Source organism: Silurus aristotelis (assembly GCF_946808225.1).
Source record: "Silurus aristotelis genome assembly, chromosome: 1".
Classification (NCBI taxonomy): Eukaryota; Metazoa; Chordata; class Actinopteri; order Siluriformes; family Siluridae; genus Silurus; species Silurus aristotelis.
Genome location: NC_139574.1, coordinates 42,636,918 through 42,657,226, shown reverse-complemented (window position 1 = coordinate 42,657,226; position 20,309 = coordinate 42,636,918). Strand labels below are relative to the sequence as shown.

The 20,309-nt window shown below is 41.5% G+C and overlaps 1 protein-coding gene and 1 long non-coding RNA gene across 6 annotated transcripts in view; one reads left to right on the top strand and one right to left on the bottom strand.

Moving 5' to 3' along the window:
- The window catches only part of asic1c (acid-sensing (proton-gated) ion channel 1c), a 52,473-nt gene extending 32,164 nt beyond the window's left edge, over nt 1-20,309 (bottom strand). For 3 of the 5 annotated variants that reach the window (XM_083537429.1, XM_083537432.1, XM_083537433.1), the window contains exon 1: nt 19,020-20,309. In XM_083537429.1, the coding sequence (XP_083393555.1) occupies nt 19,020-19,583 (564 nt within the window). In that variant the 5' untranslated portion in view covers nt 19,584-20,309. The remainder of the gene's footprint in view (nt 1-19,019) is intronic. The other 2 variants (XM_083537430.1, XM_083537436.1) reach the window with 1 other exon arrangement.
- On the top strand, nt 17,583-20,261 carry LOC310725794. The gene is made up of 4 exons (XR_014533504.1): nt 17,583-17,780; nt 17,842-17,893; nt 17,946-18,816; nt 18,883-20,261. It is a non-coding gene; the product is annotated as an uncharacterized lncRNA (long non-coding RNA).

The following is a 20,309-nucleotide window of genomic DNA, read 5'->3' as shown; positions in this document are numbered from 1 at the left end:
GAGAGAGAGAGAGAGAGAGAGAGAAAGAGAGAGGAGTTTATTAAATGGAAAGGCAGGTGGGAGTGAGCATATTCTACCAAATCTCAGTGTCTGCAAGGGGCCAAGCGAGCACACATCCAACCCACACACTCATTCTACATGACCTGTGAGTTTTTCAGGGCCATCAAAACAGATCCTTTCCTCCAGCACTTTGGGAGAGAGAGAGAGAGAGAGAGAGAGAGAGAGAGAGAGAGAGAGAGAGAGAGAGAGAGAGAGAAAGAGAGAAAGAGAGAAAGCGAGAGCGAGAGAACTAGAGAAAAAGAGAGAAATTAAGGTTGAATTGCATCACACCGCTAGTTCAACATAATGCGGAGGATTAGTCATGCCGGTGGTGATTTAAAAAAAAAAAAAATCAATAAAATATCTACATCTGATCAAGCTAATTTGTGTGTAGACGTTCATGAGCCATGCTAGTCGTCTGGCCACCAGAGCCCATTTCAGGAAAATGTCCCAGGGGCTCTTTGGTTTTACTGTTAGAGTTCCTCATGAATAGTTTCTGACCTTTTGTGTTCCCACCACATTATAAAACCTGATTGCTTCTGAGCAAGAAAAAAAATGGAAGCTCTATACAGCTGTACTGTTTTGCTTTTCGTGGGTGTGAGGTGTCTCGATTATAATTCGAGAAACGTATTCATTTTTTACCCTCTAAAACTGTACGTTTTGAAAACGTCTTTTGGTGTATCAGGGGGTCCGAAAGGTTTCTAGACAACGCAGAGATGAGAAAAAAAAAGACAAGTGAAGATAAGACGAAACGAAATGAGAAAAGAGATGAGATAAGTTGAGCGGTTTTTGCGATCTTGCGTGCAGATTTCATTAAAGAAGGAATGCAAAAAGAAAGACGAGATGAGACAAAATGAGATGAGATGAGAAAGGACAAGATAAGAGGAGTTGAGATAAAAGACGATGAGATGAGAAAAGAGGAGGCAAGAGGAGAGGAAATACGTTGAGCAGTTTTTGCGATATTGTTTGTCGATTTCATTAAAGAAGGAAACACAAAGGGATGAAATGAGAAATTAGTTAGGATAAGAGATGAGACAAAATGAGATGAGAAAAAAGTGGAGCAGTTTTTGCAATGTTGCTCATGATTCCATTAAGTCATAATGAGACGAGATGAGATGCAAAGACAAAAGCCAGACGAGATGAGTTGAGAAAAAATGAAATGAAACAAGATGAGAAAAGAGATGATGTTTTTGAGGTGTTGCTCACGGATTTCATGAAAGAAGAAACAACACAAAAGACGAAAGGAGATGAAACAGGATGAGACAAAATAAGATGAGATGAGATGAAATGATATGATATGAGAAAAGAGAAAACAAGAGGAAATAAGGAGACATTTTTTGCTATGTTTCTTACTAAATTCATTAAATACAACACAAAGAGGAGTTAAGACCAGAACAGATAAGGCAGGATGAGACAAAAATGAGATGAGGGGAAAGGATGAGACAAGACAAGATGAGAAGACGAAATTAGATGAGAAAAGGACAAGACAAAATGAGATGAGAAAGGACGATGAGAAGAGGAGACTAGATGAGATAAAGTATGATGAAAAGAGGAGATAAGTCGAGCAGTTTGTGCGACGTTACTCAGTTTATTTCCTTACAGATGTGGAGAATGTTGTGAAGGCCACAGATGGCTACAAGACGAGGAAGAGGAAAAGCGAGGAGAAAACCGGAGCAGCTTTTGCAATGTTGCCCAATGATCTCATTAAATACAAAACAACACAAAGACAAAGCGAGATGAGATCAGATATTACAAGATGAGACAAGACAAGTAACCATAAGAGAAGATGAGATGAAACAAGAGGAGAAAAGAGGAGGCAAGATGAGATGAGACGAGAAGATAACTGGATCAGTTTTTGTGATGTTGCTCATTAATTTCACAAAGAAATGAGACGAGCTGAGATGAGATGAAGGACAAAAGACAAAATGAGAAGATAAAATGTAAAAAAAAATTGCATGATGAGAAAAGGGGAGACAGGAGGAGAAAATTGGAGCAGGTTTTGCATTTTTGCTCGTCGATTCATTTAATAAGAAACGCTAAGCAAAAACGAGATCAGATGAATCCAGAAAAGAAAGAATGAGATAAAATGAGATGAAAAAGGACAGAGACAAGATGAGAAAAGGGAAGACCAGTTTACAGATCTCATGACCACAGTACTCCAATGTTCTCCACGCAAATATGTGCAAATAAAGCAACATTTTTCAGAACATCAGGACAGCCATATGAGGTTCTTCCTCAAACTTTGAGGCACTCGATTGAATGAGAAAAGAGGAGACAAGTGGAGCAGTTCTTGCGATGTTACTCACACCACAACACAAAGACGAGATGAGATGAGACAAGATAAGACAGGATGAGCCAAAATGAGATTAGATGAGAAAAGGACCAGAAAATACAAGAGTCAATATATGAGCTGATGAGACGAGAGGAAATAAGTGGAGCAGTTTTTGTGATGTTGATCATTTCATTTAACAAGAAACGCAATGCAGAGATGACAAAAGAAAAGACTGGATGAGACGAGATGAGATGATGTAGCACAAAAGACAAGACGGGTTAAGCTAAAACAAAATGAAATTAAAAACAAAAGGAAGCAATGGAAGATGAAAAAAGAAGAGACGAGTGGAGACAATTGGAGCAGTTTTTGCCATGTTGCTCACCGATTTCATTATAAAAGGAAAAAGAGCAAAACAGTTTAGTTAAAATTACACAAAATAAAACAAACGCTGATGAAGTTTTTGTAACGTTGCTCACCGATTTCAATAAATAGGAAACACAACACAAGGATGAAACAAGACAAGACAGGATGAGATTAGATGAGATTAGATGAGAAAAGACAATACGATAAAAAAAATCACTATAGGAGAAGATGTGATGAGACACGTGAAGATGAGATCAATGTAGCTGTTTTTGTGATCTTGCCCACTGATTTCATTTAATAGGAAACACAATTGCAGAGATGAGACAAGATAAGACAGGATGAGACGAGAGGAGACGAGATGAGAAAGGACAAGACAATGCAAGATGAGTTAAGATGAAGCAAGATGAGATGTGAAACGAGAGGAGATAAGTGGAGTCATTTTTGCGACTTTGCTCACAGATAATAGAGGCGAGATAAAACAGGATGAGATGAGAGGAGATGAGACGAGACGAGAAAGGACGAGACAAGACGAGACGAGAGGAGATAAGCCGAGCATTTTTTTAAAATAGAAAAGCAGGAAGGAGTGAACATATTCTACCGTTTTAATCACAGATTCATCCAAACAGTTTATTAAATAAAGAAACCACAAGGTGGAGACACAAAAAACACCAAATAAGAGTTACAGCAAAAAAAAAAAGTTTCTATCAAAAACAGGACTGATTTCAGGGGTCAGAGTGTAAATGAGGTACCGTAATTTACCGTAAGATCAGCTCGGGGTAAAAGTTGTGGCCCTGCATCCCCCTGCATGACTCATCTAAATGAAAGAGTCCTTATCTTCACCTCTCACATGGAGCCAAATTTCATGGGATCTAATTTGGTGGAACGAGGAATTACAAGTCTGGAAATCGTGTCGATGTGAGTTTGCAGTCACTCGGGAATTTACAGAGCTCCTTTTTGACAAATTTCATGTATACGTTATATTTATTGTAATAAAAAACACAAAAACACGCTCTGGATCTGTTTTGAAAGAAATCGTACAGGCTGGAAGACTCCCAGGGCTGCTGTTTCTTCTTCTTTCAGCCTCTCCCATTAGGGGTCGCCACACCAGATTATACATCTCCATCCCCCCCTGTCCTCTACATCTGTCTCTTTCAAACCAACTACCTGCATGTCTTCCCTCATTATATCCATAAACCTCCTCCTTGGCCTTCCTCTTTTCCTCCTTACTGGTGTCTCCATCCTCAGCATTCTCCTACTGATATACCCCATGTCCCCCCTCTGCACATGTCCAAACCATCTCAATCTCACCTCCCTCACCTTGTCTCCAAAATGTCCTACATGCGCTGTCCCTCTAATAAACTCATTTCTAATCCTGTCCATCATCGTCACTCCCAGGGAAAATCTCTACATCTTCAGCTCTGCTACCTCCAGCTCCACCTCCTCTCTTTCACTCTCACAGATACTCTTCTATCACAAATCACTCCTGCTATCACTCTTCTCCACCCAATCCACCCTGCCTGCACTCTTTTCTTCACTTCTCTAACACACTCTTCATTACTTTGCACTGTTCACCCCAGGTACCTGAACTCTTCCACCTTCTCCACCTCTTCTCCCTGCAACCGCACCACTCCACTGCCCTCCCTCTCATTCACACACATGTACTCCGTTTTACTCTTACTGACTTTCATTTCCCTATTGTACCTCCACCTCTCCAGGCTCTTCTCCACCTGCTCCCTACTCTAACCACAAATCACAATATCATCCTCAAACATCATAGTCCATGGAAGACTCCTGTCTAGCCTCGTCCTTAACCTGTCCATCACCACTGCAAACAGAAAGGAGCTCAGAGCCGAACCTTGATGCAGTCCAACCTGTGACCTGTGTGTTTTTTCACATGTAATATAAGAACAAGTCAAATAACAAATGAAAAGAAGATGATTTTTTTTTCGAGCATCACTCGCCAGGTTCTGAACCACCTTCCCTCCTCGCTCTTTTCGAAACACAGCGGTACAGAGGTTGAAGATTCAGCCTCAGCATCCAAAGGAACCGTTTTTTCATTTTCAAGCCAATTTTACCGCAATTTTTTTTTTTCAGGTTCAAGACAACCAGCCGTGATTTCGTGCGGTTTTCCGAGCTTCCGGATGACACGGGAGTTTGTGACCGCAAAAAATTACTTTAGGCTAACGGAATGCGTGTACAAATAAACTGTGCCGGCGCAGGGAAACACCAGTCGGACCCATCCATCATGGATGAAAAGTAAAAAGCCCTGAATGAAAAATGATCTAGAGCCATCTGTTGTTTTTGCAAACACACAATAAATGCAAATAGTGACATGCCAGAGAGATAGTTATGGAATGTTAGGGAAACATGCTAGTTAGGGAAAGTTCCTCATATTCAGAATCGGGTTACGCTCTCTGGTTCTCTGTATGAACCATTTAGACTAAAATTCTCATTTTCTCGTCGCATACAGTCAAGAAACTGAATAGAAATAGAATTTGCATCCATTTGTCCGAAGTAGGAGTCTTGTCAGTGTATCCCAGGGTCCATGACAATGCTGGATTGTGATTGGCTAGACATTTAGAGCATTGTTTGCATTAGCGATGGGAAGGGGCTCAGAGCCGATCCTTGATGCAGTCCAACCTCCACCAGTTCCTACTGTTCCACACTTCACTGCTGTCACACGGTCCTCCTACATGTCTTGCATCTATGGGAGTCACATAATAAAAGAACGAACGGCTAGGTTAAGAGGACTCGTGAGATGAATGACTCGATTCCGTTTCCTGTACATAACCTACAAACATTTTGCGACACTTTGCTCCGTAAAAAAACGAACGAATCACTTTTTGAGACGACTCGTTCTTCGGAGTAAAAAAAAATTCAATCCATTCAGTCAGTTTTGCTCTGCAAACATCAATCACAGCTTTAACTCGTCAATGCAGGAACGTGACCATTGAATATACTGTATAAGGTGAGGCTAGGTGTGAGGTCTTCCACCATTTTTACATACCTCACACATACACCTGAATTAGCATTTAATAACTGCTGCATAAACCCTAATTCTATTGACTCGATCACAGAACTCTGGTTTATACTTGGGTTTTGTTCACTTTATGTGAAAAACATGCAAAATGATTGTCATTTTTAATTCTGGAACAAACCAAGAAGAAAAAGATCATTTAGACCTCCATTAACTTTTTTTATTTATTTAATTTTTTAAAAATCGTTACACCCCGTCACCTAGAAAACATGTCGCAACGAACAAAAAAACCCAAAACAATTTTCGAAAATTGTTCCTCTGGGTTTATGCTTGAACCCTGACAGAGCAATTTGCTTGCTACAATGCCTCTTACGCTAGATAGATGACAGTCTTATTTCTACAAGCCAGTACACACTTTCAGGAAAGAAAAAAAAAAAAAAAAAAGAGCTGATGAGGCTGGCAAAGGCGCTTTTTTTTTTTGTGAGGTTTTTTTTTTCCTCCTTTTTCTGCACTAAACAAAAGATTCTGACGGTCGTTGTTGTGAGCGCAGGATGGAGAATAGAGAAGCGAGGCTGTTACAAAGCGAAAAATCAGACCCCTGGAGGTACAGAATCAGTACAGAACAGGAATTCGGGGGCCTTGTTTACTCAGCAAGCTCATATCAAGATAATTGCGAGGGTTTGTTCGAGGGGATCTGGAAGGCCACGCCGCTGCGGTCGAGTCGCCTTTTGTGAACCAGCGCGAGCTACTGCCTTTTAAATAGGAGCGGCGGCATCCAGGGCTGCGCGTTTCTCTAATCGATTTGATGAGCATCAGGGACCGCGGCGGCACGTCCCGCTTCCCCGTGGTGCGCCTTCCTGCTTTCAACAGCCGTCTCTCGGGGAGCTTGCAAACGGCGAATACAAATGATGGCTGATATTTAAACGGCTGTAACATTTGCAGAGGCCAAACAAGATCCTGCTCACACAGGGATCTTACCTACGTCGCAACGGTAGGGGCCACCTTAGGGTTACAAACACCACCGCCACCACCTCGTGGAGGTCCAAACGGTCTCGTCTTTAAGAAATGAAATCAATGAATTACACATCGATATGGACTCCAAGGGAGTTTAGCTTTGGCATCAAGTGTGTTTGGAGATGCTTTCCTGCTCACCACCATTGTAACGTGCCCCCTACCCCCAACCCACCACTATTCTGTTCTAGAGAATCCCAGCAGGTGCACAAATGTGCCTGGGAACCTGAAGGTCCTGAAAGCTTGAAATGTGACTCTCAGGACGTGACCCGGTCTCCGTAGTGGTGATAAGTCATTTTCAGGTAGCCCGTTAACTTTTCTCTCCACATCGAGTCTGTACCTAATTTACATTCCAGCTGCAAATTATCCCTCTTTAGGACGGAACGCTCTGACTCAGCGGTTTTTTGTTTTGTTTGAGTTTATGGACACTTTTAGCTCCGCAGCGGCTGCTACTTTTGTAGATTCAAGCATCACTGGTGACAAAGGTCACGTTATCCTGCATCTTCGCTGCTTTTTATTACGGTTTTATTACGATCACAGCATAACATGATGTGCCAGGAGTCTGTCAGTTGCACATCGACACACTTTTGGTATAACTTGTATGTAAATTCATATAAAGTGAGCGAACCGATATCACCACACTTCTGGGGGGGGGGGGGGTCATATACCTTTTAAATGTCTAAATTATTGACGACTGAAATTGTAACCTGTATTAGGGATGGTAAGATTCACGGATTCGCATTTGTACATTGGCATTAACGATCGAGGACATGGATTCGAACGAGAAATTGTAAGGGAAAGTCGTTAATCGTGGATAAGATCTGAAGGTCATGGGTTCAAATCCCAGCACCACCAAACTGCTACTGCTGGGTCCTCAAATGAGGCTGTATAACCGAGATAGCTGTAAGTACGGAAATGCCGTAAATGTATATTTACTTCACTTATATCTGAGAAATGCATAACGGTCAGATGGGAAATGAAGGGTTCATGCTGCAGTTCCCACGCAGCAGAACAAACCGACAGAATGGCCGCAGGAGCAGCGGGATCTCTGTTCTACACCATGTGAAGGCTCTGAATAAGATGGAAATGCAGAGGTGAATCAAGTCACGTTGCCTGAAAAAATAAATAAATAAAAAAACGCACCAGATGACTAATCTGGATCCGTTCTCTCTATAGACCCCGGGAACATATTCTTGTCTATGTAATTATAATTGCAGATACGGGGAATCTGCGACAACGCAGGGGTTTTCGGCTCAGGATTACTGCGAGGCTCGCTACAGTTCCCTCGGATTTTGCTGTTCTCATGGCAACATCGGGATGCAAGCTGTTTAATGTGTGGCCTTAACCTCAGCATGATCGGCAGCAAACAGCTGTAAATGTCACGATTCTGTCCACGCGAGTGAAACCAGCAAAAAATAAAATACCTCTGAGCTGCCGTGTTTGAAGAGTCATTTCTTTGGGGGGGGTGGGGGATGGAGCATGGAGGTGAAATAACGGTGTGAACATCCCATTTAATGATCTGAATCGACAGCCCACATCAAACAATGTTAGGAAGCTGTGGTCAAAACGCATGGTCAAGCATTATACAGTGTACTCGGAGCAAGGGCCTTGCTCAAAGGGCCCAACAGTGGCAGTGTGTCAATACCTGACCCCCTTTCTCTTAATGTAGTCAGTCACGAGATCCTTTGAATCTCACTATATGGCAAAAGTATGTGGACACCTGGCCATAAGATTGGTATGTGAACCTTTTTGAACATCCCATTTCACATTGATTGCCCATTTAATGTTTTGCCTGAGGCACACCTCTCCAATAATCATGCTGTCTAATCAGCATCTTGATCTGCCACACCTGTGAGGTGGATGGATGATCTGGACAAAGGAGAAGTGCTCACTAACACAGATTTAGACAGATTTGTGAAAAATATCGTGTACATAGAAAAAGTCTTAGATCTTTGAGTCCAGCTCATGAAAAATGGGGGCAAAAACAAGTGTTCCATTTATAATTTTGTTCAGTTTATAAGTGATAATAAAATAAAATAAAAACTAAAAGCCCCTTGGGGTAGATTCTGGGGAACACACTTCTGGGGAACACACTGTTGGAACCTTGTTTCATTTACAATCCCATGGTGTGGTTGAATGTGGATTTCAGCTGCTGGAGGTGGAATGTCCTCGTTTCTTAACTCATGTAAGCATAGCTAATGATCGCGTAGGCGGGCGCCTTTGTCTCGTTCACTGCATCCAGGCTTCAGTTTGATTACAAGGCGTCCGGATCGTACGAGACAGGAGGACAGTTTGGGAGGATCGAGTTGTCCACTCAAAGCTCCAGCATCCCGAGTACGATTTGACGGTCTGGTTACTCTGTGCTCAATTCCACATGTTCTTCCTGTGTCAGCAGAGGTTTACAAGAAAACGCCTTACTCGGCAATCATGAAATATACCCACAGGAAACATTGTATAAAATCTAACCCTAGAACTGTGGGTGGATAATGACATAATAGAGCTGCTGGATGTCGAACACATGATGTTTCCCTCAATTAACTGCAGCTCCCCAGTACCAGCAGTACTCATGCATCACCAGACCATGATGCTGCCACCACCATGCTTGACTGTAGGCAAACAATTTTCTTGCTGCTCCTCACCAGGGTCTCACACATACTGGACACTCTCTGAGCCAAACAAGTTTAGCTTGGTCTCATGCATGATGCACAGCACGAGGACGCAACTTTTTTTGATTGACCCTTGCAAGGCTTGGAAAACCTCTGTATGACCGATTCAGGGTGTTACTGATTTTCTTATAGCCTCAGCCATCTTTGTGGAGGGCAACAAATCTAATACTCAAATCCTCCGAGAGTCTTTACCATGAGGTGCCATGTTGAGCATCCAGTGGACGGTATGAACTCAAAGCACCAAATTTTATCGGCTCTAATACAAGATACACAAATTGTAATGTGCTTGGACCTCCTTGGATCGCTTAGTTACATACAGCGATATTATGTACATGTGTTAACAACAGAAGACATTTGAATGCAACACCTAGACAATTTGGATCACAGAAACACAGCTGCCCCTTTGGATGAGGAGCTCGGAAAAATCTGGTGAAAGCTGCTTATCGGCTCCTTACAAATGCTATCATTGTTGTTTCACACCAATTCACACCCCCCCAGACTCTAATTCACACCTCGAGACATCATCGACACTCCCGTGACATAACTAGTGTCACAGATTTTAGGGGTGTGCGTATTATACACCCACTAGCCATTTAAGAATAATCCTGATGGCCCCCTAAAAAAAATCTTCACGAAAAAAAAACAAGGGTTAGAAACAAATCTTTGAGATTCACAGCCATGGTGACGGAACTGCATCAGTCTGGCTATAAATAGAGACATGTGCTCAGCACAATACACAGATACTATGTGGCTTTCCAGCAATGCTTGCTTTGGTATTAAGGGGTCTGTCTTATGCCAAGCAAACCCCCTCAGAGATGCATTACACCAACATCAGCAGCTTGAACTATTGACACAAGGAAGAGCAAGGAGTTTTGCCACTGGAAACATATTCTGACCTGACGTTCAGTAGGATGTTGCAGAAATAGACATTTCTACAGTACTACAAACGTCTTATGAGGTACTTTTCTGATCACCTTGGTTGTAAGGATTGCGGATTTTAGTTAACTAAGGTGTCCAAGCACCTGTACAGGAAATATCTGCAAGTATCTAAGGAGTCCAAGCACCTGTACATGAAATATCTGCAAGTAACTGAGAGGTCCAAGCACCTGTACATGAAATATCTGCAAGTAACCGAGGGGTCCAAGCACCTGTACATGAAATATCTGCAAGTATCTAAGGGGTCCAAGCACCTGTACGTGAAATGTCTGCAAGTAACCCAGGGGTCCAAGCACCTGTACGTGAAATATCTGCAAGTAACCGAGGGGTCCAAGCACCTGTACAGGAAATATCTGCAAGTAACCGAGGGGTCCAAGCACCTGTACATGAAATATCTGCAAGTAACCGAGGGGTCCAAGCACCTGTACATGAAATATCTGCAAGTAACCGAGGGGTCCAAGCGCCTGTACATGAAATATCTGCAAGTAACTAAGGGGTTCAAGCACCTGTACATGAAATATCTGCAAGTAACTGAGGGGTCCAAGCACCTGTACATGAAATATCTGCAAGTAACTGAGGGGTCCAAGCACCTGTACATGAAATATCTGCAAGTAACTGAGGGGTCCAAGCACCTGTCTGGTCCTTCTCCGCCTGAACTCTTTCATCAACAATAGATTTTTACCCCTTTGGAACTACATCTGGGTTTAGATGGATGGAGGATTTTTTTGCGGCACAATTCCGACATGATCGGCTGATAACTGCAGAGTTTTTATGTTGCACAATGGCCAGGGTTTAAACGGTAGCAAATTTCCTTTCAGATCCACTGTTCTTACTGTACAAATGACTCCTGTTAAACACTACATGAAGTATTTATTTCTAAATGCAATTCGGGCCACGCAGGTGACGGACACAGTGAGCACCGGCTAATCCGAGTATTTATATGGAGACATCATTAAGCTTTACAAAGCTTTTCCAGCCTGGAGCTCCCTTCCAGCAGAAATCTTCCTCCTCCAATTAAACAGGATTGGTCCGGGGGGCTCATGGCGCTGTCTGCTGTCTTTCATTTCTCCTTTCAAAATTTTTTCCAGTTTTTCCCACACACTGTTCGAGGTAATTGCGGCATTTCCAAATTAAATGTCAACCGCGGCTGTAATATTGCTATGAAACTGACAGTAGATCATAACTGAACCTACACTCTGACCTCAGTATCCTTTCTTTCTTTCTTTCTTTCTTTCTTTCTTTCTTTCTTTCTTTCTTTCTTTCTTTCTTTCTTTCTTTCTTTCTTTCTTTTTTTCTTGGATTTTTAATATCCTTTTCCTTCTCCCTTCCTATCTTCATATTTCCAGGACTTTCCTTCCTTCCTTTCTTTCGAATGAAAGGAAAAAAATGTCAACCTTTGCATTATTGCCATGTAACTAAATTAGTGCAAAGACAAAAGCTAATTTTTCCCTTCTTCTCAGCATGCGATATCTGTTTATATTCCCAACACTGTGCATGATTTGATGCATCTGGCTTGCGTCCATGGCCCTCAAACCTGGTCACAAAATCACCAGTACGTTGTCATACTGTGTCTGTAACTGGACAGTGTTTCATTCCTCACTTCACACACACACGTTCTCGTTCACAAGCAAAGATATTTTTGTCCAGTAAGGATTAATTTGAAACCCCCCGGCTGAGATGCGACATGTTTGATGATCGCAGATGCGATAGATCACGGCGCAAACGCGGGTGACAGATGCTGTACCGAACTTCTTAGCCTGCTCAAAATGAGACCCGCGTCTTTCCTGTGATGCTGGTTATGCTTCTGACTGGAGGAAAGAAAATGTCGTCCTCACATCACATGAAATGGTTCAAAACCGAGACACGTTTTCACATTCTTTACTAATGCTGGGACCGATCGAGTTACTGGTTCTGGTAACTATTTTCCTAATAGCATCAGGTTCCACTTTCACCAGAACAATTTGCTAGCAACTCCCATCAATTTCTTTTTAGCGTTATTAAAATGCACCATATTTGTTAGAGTGAATAGTGGATTGTGATTGGCTGGAAATTCAAGTGTAGTAGGTAGTTAATGGCTTATCATTAAATCCCCAACACCACCAAATTGGGCCCTTGAGCAAGGCCCTTGTATGAATGGTCTGCCATTAAAGCAGTCTGAACTTCTGACAGAGCTGCTCTTCTGGAAATCCAGACAGCGCTTTCTGACCAGTCGGAAATCCCACAGCACCGAGGTACGACGAGTTAATCCTTACGCAACAACCGGCCGCTGCTGAAAAGAAGAGACTCCGCCATTTTGGAGAACACAAGACGAAAGCTGAAAGAAAAAAAAGTATCCCTTTTCTGAATACTAACGAGCCGGAGGAAGTGCGAGAAAAGCGTTAGAGCGGCTAAGCTAGCTTTGGCAGATTTCTTTCAGACCGTGAAAAAAAAAGAGTGATCAAAGCGGAAGGCAAAAAAAAAAAAAAGAACAGTCGTTAGACACTCTCTCAGCGTGTCAGCACTCTCAGAGACATTCAAATGAACTCATTTGACTTTTCTTATTAAAAACCGAGATTCCAACTTTCCGATCCATTGCAATACGTTGTAATAAAGGCCCACTGGGGCACGAATCCTGCTGCCCCACAAAATGCTTCATAATGGGTGAAAACTGGGTCCTAACCCACAGCTACGATTGAGTAAGCGTGAAAATGAGATGACCCAAGATTTGGTAGCACGAGGGACCAGGATAATTAAGTGTGAGCCGACCTTAATAAGGGTTTGATCATCAAGTTCAGGCCAGAACTACGGCTAATTCTGAGATAATCACCACAGACTTAAAGTTAAAAAAAGCCGTCAGTCTGTTTTATTTCAATCACAAAAACGTTCTCGCACCTTATTCTCAAACATAATTCCCAATTCTACGCCCAAACCATGAATGGTCAAGGATCTGTCCAGGCTAGTGTTTGGTCCAGACCTTAAACCCACTGCTCCTGAGATCAGATCTGGATCCGCTTTTGACAATGACCTGGAGTTATTTATCGGAAAGTTGGGGTTCAAGCCCCGGTATCGAAAAGCTGTCACTCTTGGGGCCATTGGGCAAGGCCCTTAACCCTCTGTCCTCCAGGGGTGCTGTATCATGGCTGAGTTTATGTTCTGACGCCAGCATCATAACATTGATGGGATATGTGAATTGAAGGCACGTTTCTTTCTTTCTTTCTTTCTTTCTTTCTTTCTTTCTTTCTTTCTTTCTTTCTTTCTTTCTTTCTTTCTTTCTTTCTTTCTTTCTTTCTTTCTTTCTTTCTCTTTCTTTCTTTCTTTCTTTCTTTCTTTCAAAATCTTACAACATATAAAACTTCACTCAACGTAAAATTAAAAAAAAAGAGTAAAAAAAAAAAAGCCTTGAAATGTCCTCTTTCTCTTATTGTTTTTTTCCCCGAAGATAATTTAAAATTATTATAAATGTCTTAAATTGTAAAATATTTATTATTTTAAAAAAAATAAAAAAATCTAACTATTCTTTCGTTCTTTCGAAGAAAACACTGTTTAAAACGTATTAAAAAAAGACTGACAACAATTCATTTATATTTAATAAATTAAATATTATAAAATAATCTTTTTTATTAATAATATTTTATAAAAAAAAAAAAAAAATTGCCATTACAAATTAAACTACTTTTGTTTTCTTACTTACTTACTTTCTTTCTTTCCTTTATTCTTAACTATCTCAATAAAAAAAAAAAAAAAATCCTTTCTTTGTTTCCTCTCAATTGCAATTTGTTGTAGATTTTTTTCCTCACTATCCAAAAAATGGTTTTGGGGCGTATTGAGTTTCTCAACCCACAATTTTCCCAGTTTACTTTCTTTCCTTCTCTTTCTTTCGAAAAGCTTTCATGCTATTTAAGATGTATATCGAGTGCTTGTACGCCTTTCCCCAAACGGGACACGTCCTAATGCATTCATATTTCAAAACGCCCCCCGTTTTCCTTTCACTTCACCATACTTTTGAAAGAGCAAAGTTTCGTTTCCTTCTTTTTTCCATCTCTAATTGTGTGTTTGTGAACACTTGAGAAGTTTGAAAAGCTAATTGATACTCGGTTTGATTGGATGGAGTCTCCTAGGGAACTCGACGATGTCTACTTTGAGGCCATATGATAAGAATGGACGAATGACTCCCCCCTCCGACGGTAAACAGAGGAACCAATCTATCTCAGTGTATCTCCAGCACATCCGCCGATATGGACGGCTAATTGAAATGATCCATAGACAGCAACATGAAGAGAGAGCATCTAGCCTAGAACCTCTTTTTCTACAAATGGATGCCATTTCTCCATCGCCGCAGCACTTACCGAAACGATATTAATACACGCCACTTTATGCACTTTATCCTCCACTCTATTAAGGTTGTCGAGGGCCACAAATAAATACGTTGTGGCTTTGAGTGAAAGTTTCTCGAGACGTTTTGAGAACGAGAGCAAGAAATCGATTCAACTTCAGCGACGGCAACGGAGACCGAGATCCCATTTTACAGCAGTCGCCGGGTTTCGTGACATGGATTCCCATTAAATAATTCATCAGTGCCCATATGTATATCGGATTTGATGGTCTACAACAAAATGTCAAGTTGTGGATGTCAGGGATTCATGGCCAGAACGCTGGTCAAGCTAGTTTTTAAAATTTTCCTAACATCTAAATTAGTAAGCCGTTCACCATTCCATCACTTTCTTGACCTTCAATTGATTATTGGTGTAAATATACATTATTTGTACATTTATTTATATTCAAGCCCCACCGGTCCTCCATCACATGGTAATGAAATACTTCAAGTATAAAAATGTGTCATTTATTGAAATATCAATTCTAAAATCAAATCGCATGCGCCAAGTTCGAATATGAAGAAAATAAAACGTAGTTGCGTTTAGTCTAAACTGACTTAGTTTAAAATTACTTGCATTAACGATTCGATCGTTTGTTTGCGGTTGGCTTCGAGCGTACGAACGTTATTTTTCCACAGAGAAAATCACAAACAAAGAACAAAAAAAGGACGAGATAAATCCTGCCGATCATTGCGCCCCACCCGTCATGTCTTAATTCCCCACTAGAGGGCTGTGCCCCACAACTGAATCGTTTTTAAACAGGAGTTAAATTTGGAACTGTTGACGCCGTTTTAAAACCAATTCTGCGGGATGATCCAGCACCAAATCGCGAGGAGTCTTGTCGAAAAAATCAAATCGAGAATTAGCCCTCACCTTTCCCTGTAGCGAGCTAAATTATTCGAGGAGGGCAAAGCTCATCATCTTCCTCGCTTGAATTCCACTGGAATGCACCCGACTCGCTCTGGGTTCTTGACAACGACGAGCGGAAGGGGGCATTCCGACAGCTTGTCAATCAAAGAAGCTGCTTTACCGCCGATGATGTAACACGCGAGTAACCCGAGATTCCGGTGAAGAAAACGCTGCTCTATTAGTGATTTTTTGGGGCGTTCGCTACGCTAATATTCAGCTTACCGTCAGGTCTAACCGGTAAGAAAAGCGCGAACGAGTGCAGTCATCACGATTAGGTTCTGCTGGATGAACAAAGAAAACGACTAAACCACCCTACCGACTTCATTCGACCCGAAAATCCGGCGTTCGCTCACAGTTCTAATAACGCGTTAAAGATTAGCAAGAATCTTGCAAGGATCGCAAGACGTGAACCCAATCTCAGGCGAGTCAAGCGATTGACAGGGACTTCAGAACTACCATGACACAAACCTCAGAACGTTCGCTGAATATTAGAGATATAAACCTAAACACACACACACACAGAAAAACTAATTAAAAACAAAATGCGTTCGTAGCTCCAAGCGTGTGCACTCACTACAAAAAACGACCGCCGTTGTGTCGTCTCGGTGACCTGGCAAGTGTTTGTCATTATGCACAACAAAAGCAATTACCCATGAATGATTTGCTTTGGCGAGGCAAAAGCCTCGTTGCCAGGCAACACTCATGTAAATGAAGAAATGCTTCATCTCCAACAACATAAAAAATAGTGTATTAAAGTAAAACGGTTCATGATTTTATCCATTTTATATATATTCATATATTCAAATAGCGCTTTCAATGGAACTTCTCCCAAGTTCCCCAATTTTACAAAAACAAAGAGGTTATGAAGTTGATGCCTCTCAGTTTGTTTATAAGTTTGCCCCAAACAAGTCAGTGGTGACGGCAATGAGGAAAATCTCCCTGAGACTCAAGGAACCTTGAGGGGGAACCAGACTCCAACTCTGGGGGACACCGAATGTCCATTCATTACAGTTGTTGTAATGAGTTGTAATTTTTAGTGATGGGGGGGGCTTAAATAATTACAGTCCATATCTAGTTCCTGTTTGAACATACACTATATTGCCAAAAGTATTGGGTCACCTGACCTAACCTTTCCTGCTATATGTGGTTTTTTTCCAAACTGTTACCACAAAGCTGGAGGCACTCAATTGTCTTTAGATGGTGCTATAATAAGATTTTGCATTCACTTGAACTTGGAAACCCAAACCTGTTCCAGCACGGCGATGCCCCTCTGCACAAAGCGAGCTCCTTGGAGATCTAGTTTACATGCTTTGATGAGAAAGATCTTGAGTGGCCTGCTATAGAGCTCTGATCTCATCCCTACTGAACACCTTTGGGATGAATGTGAACGCTGACTGCACCCCAGGTCTCCTTACCCTACATCAGTACCTGCCTTTCGTAACCCCCTTGTGGCAGATGAACACAAATATCCATAAGTGGAACATCTTCCCAGAAGAGTGGCGGGAATTCCAAGTCAACGTTTCTCCTCAAACTGCAGTAGACGACTTTCACAAACACTTAAAAGAACACAATTTTTTAGAAGGAGGATATGATGGCTAGAGCAACTTCTTGAAGGTTCTTTCAAGTTCTTGCTCAACTCAACTCTGGCCTCAGAAAAGATTTTCCATAAACAAATTCAATAAAATAAAACATTTTAAAAATGGGGGTCTGGATTTGAGAGTTCCTTTGGGGAGCATGTCGAGGTTTGATTTCCTACAAGGTGATAAAGCGAGAATGGTTTAAGATAAAGCAAAGGAAAGGAAAATGTGTAGTTGGTTTATACGTTCAGCCGACTTTTATTTTTAACTATCAAACAATTTAAAAAGAAAGAAAGAAAGAAAGAAAGAAAGAAAGAAATAAAAGCATGTACAGGCTATAATTTGAATAAGAAGATATCATTAAAAATACACTTACAAGTAAATATATTTGGACCTGGTGATACAACACTGATCCAACCCAAGCCACCTGAACTCATTCGCTGTGGAAAATATGTAAAAAATTATTTTATATGCTCAAAGTTCTTGATTAACGGGAAAAAGTCTTTTTTTTTTTATTTCTTTATTTATTTAAATTCACACACAAATATTATAAAAAAAAAGAAATTTTAACTACAACCTCGATTATAGACAGAAAATAGAAAGTAAAATGGATCGACTTTAGTATTAAAGAACAAAATGCAAATAGGTTGGAAAGATAAATAAATAAATAAACTAAAAGTCCTTGTTGCCCGAGAGGAGTCATTTTCCTACACCTAATGGTGAATCATGAAACACACAGCACACCATCAGGACTGGAAAAAGCGTTAATATTTATTATTCGTGCTATTTCCGTCATCGCTTTCGTTTGCAATTACCTCCAATTATTCCTGTGGAGTCTCACAGGGTATTAAATACCTCCAGGTTCCGTAATGACCCGTAATTTCAATAATACCTTCAACTATATTGTACAGTACCTGCATGTGTTGTGAAAGGTCTCCGGAAATAATGAGTAAATCACATGACCGGCGCACACATTTTCTCGAATATGTCCATTCATGACGCTGATAATACACACATCATCACCAAAGAATAAGTAGCAACGACAGATTCTCTGGTAGACTTTATATTTTTTTGCTAGTATTTTGGAATCCTTGGACTACTTCATGTTATAAACGTCCCCCAGATGATGCTACATTCTAAAGTATACGCCAATGAGCTAAAGAATCAGAAAACCCAAATCCATTTGTACGTTCTTGTCTAAATTAAATCGGAAAGTGGAGACGCCTTCAATCATGGTCAACAGTTTCTTGTTTAACTGTAACAAATGACTTTCATATAACTATATTATAACACTCATAAGAACACCTTCTGACCAATCATAATCGAGAATTAAACAATCTTAACTTTTTATGCAATGGCCTTATAACCCCCTGGGGCTCACCCAAGACTCTAATCCACATGTGCATCTGTATAAAGAAGCTTTTTTAAGACTTTGCATCCAAAAATTTATAAGTCCAGCCACACCAAACTGCCACTTCTGGGCCCCCAGAGCAAGGCCCTTAACTCCATAGCTGCTCAGTTGGATATCACGTATATATTCAAAAAGGTGTGCATATATATCAGCAAAACTTTTATTTCTTTTAGCTCCGATCTAACATGGGATATATCGAACAGAATCATACAGGATGTATACTGATCCTTCATCACTAAGCTGCTACATCTTAACGAACAGGAAGTCATTTATACAACCGGCGAGTCGCACCACAAGACGTCGGCACTTTTATAGATATTTCATGCCATGATATTTCATAAATGATTGAATGTGTCAGGATGGAGAAAGGTCAGTCATCTTGGACTGACCAAATAAAAACCGCTAAGACGGCTTTAAAGGAGCTCCGCCCATTTGCATTTGACATGGCGTAAACAGGAAAACAAAGAAACAAAAAGAAAACCATGCGGAGATCTCGGACAACTCACTGTGGTGAAGTTGAAATGGTAGCAGCTTTGGCCTTGGAAAGTGCACTGTAGAAGCATGTCACTGATGTCATGGCCCGTTCGGTTATAGAAATCGGTCATGCTAAACTGTTTAGGATTAAAGTTGGCAAAATTGGCCTTTTCTTTAAGAGCAGCGAGGAATTCCGGCTCGGCCAGGTTTGGGTTCGCAATCTGGTAGTTCTCGTTGAGCAGGGCAAGCAGCTCTCCTACGTGGTAGATGTCGTTTTTGGTCATTTTGGAAAATCGGAACTCGTTGAGGTTGCACAAAGTAATGGCGGGAAAAGTGAGGTTCGTCGCCGCCACCTCGTCCAGTTTGGTGACGTGAGGAAACTCGAAGTAGTAAAACACGCGGTCCATGCAGACCACAAGCAACAGCCCGAGCGAGCCCAGAAAGGACAGAGTCCACAAAATACGCCGGAATGTCATGTGTCCGTAGGCGAAAATGTGGCTCATGCCGTGCAGCGTGGACGAGTTGGCAAAAGCTTGCAGGTTTGAAGGCCTGATGCTCTCAATGCTGTCCTCCGAATCTCCCTTCATGGCTGTCATGGCAATTCAGATCCTAATCAAAAGTTGGGAGAGAAAATGGAATAATTTGTCAATTGGATTCAGTAACTACTGCACATGATCCAAAGATCTCAAGCTGCTCTCCTCTTCTTGATTGAAATCTGCTGTTTAAATCAAGAGGAACCTAAGCCTGTGAAATTCACGTTGCACACTGAGAAGTATAAATGAAAGAGAGATAAGGAGCCACAGCAGAACCATTCAGCAGCTGACTGGACCGTGCCTCAATCAGCTAGGAGGACTACATCGGCTCGTTTGGTTTTGTGAATGGGGAGGAAAAAAAAAATCATTTCCGTTGTCAGATATTCATGTCCCCCTCACTGGATCTTCCTCGCACTTGCTCTTCCCAGATGCAAATGAAGTGTCAAAAACCTCCCCCTAGTCCGTTTGTCAGTCAAGTCTTCCGTCGCCTTGTTCCTCCAGGGATCTACGATAAGCGCCAAGGGCTACCTTTGGACGCATAGAAACGCCTCGCTCACGGTCTCGCCCAGCGGTTTTCTTCAGATCTGCTCATGCTGGTTTGCACACCGGTGCCTCAATCCTTTTCGTCTCCTGTGCAAGCACAGAGCTCGCTGGCTCGTCCCCCCCTTCCTCTCACTCCGGCTTTTTAGTAGTCAGAATCCATCCCACTGCTGAGCTCCTGCTTCACCAGAGTGTGTGTATATGTGTGTGTGATAGAGACAGAGAAAGGGGGAGAGATAGAACGAGTGC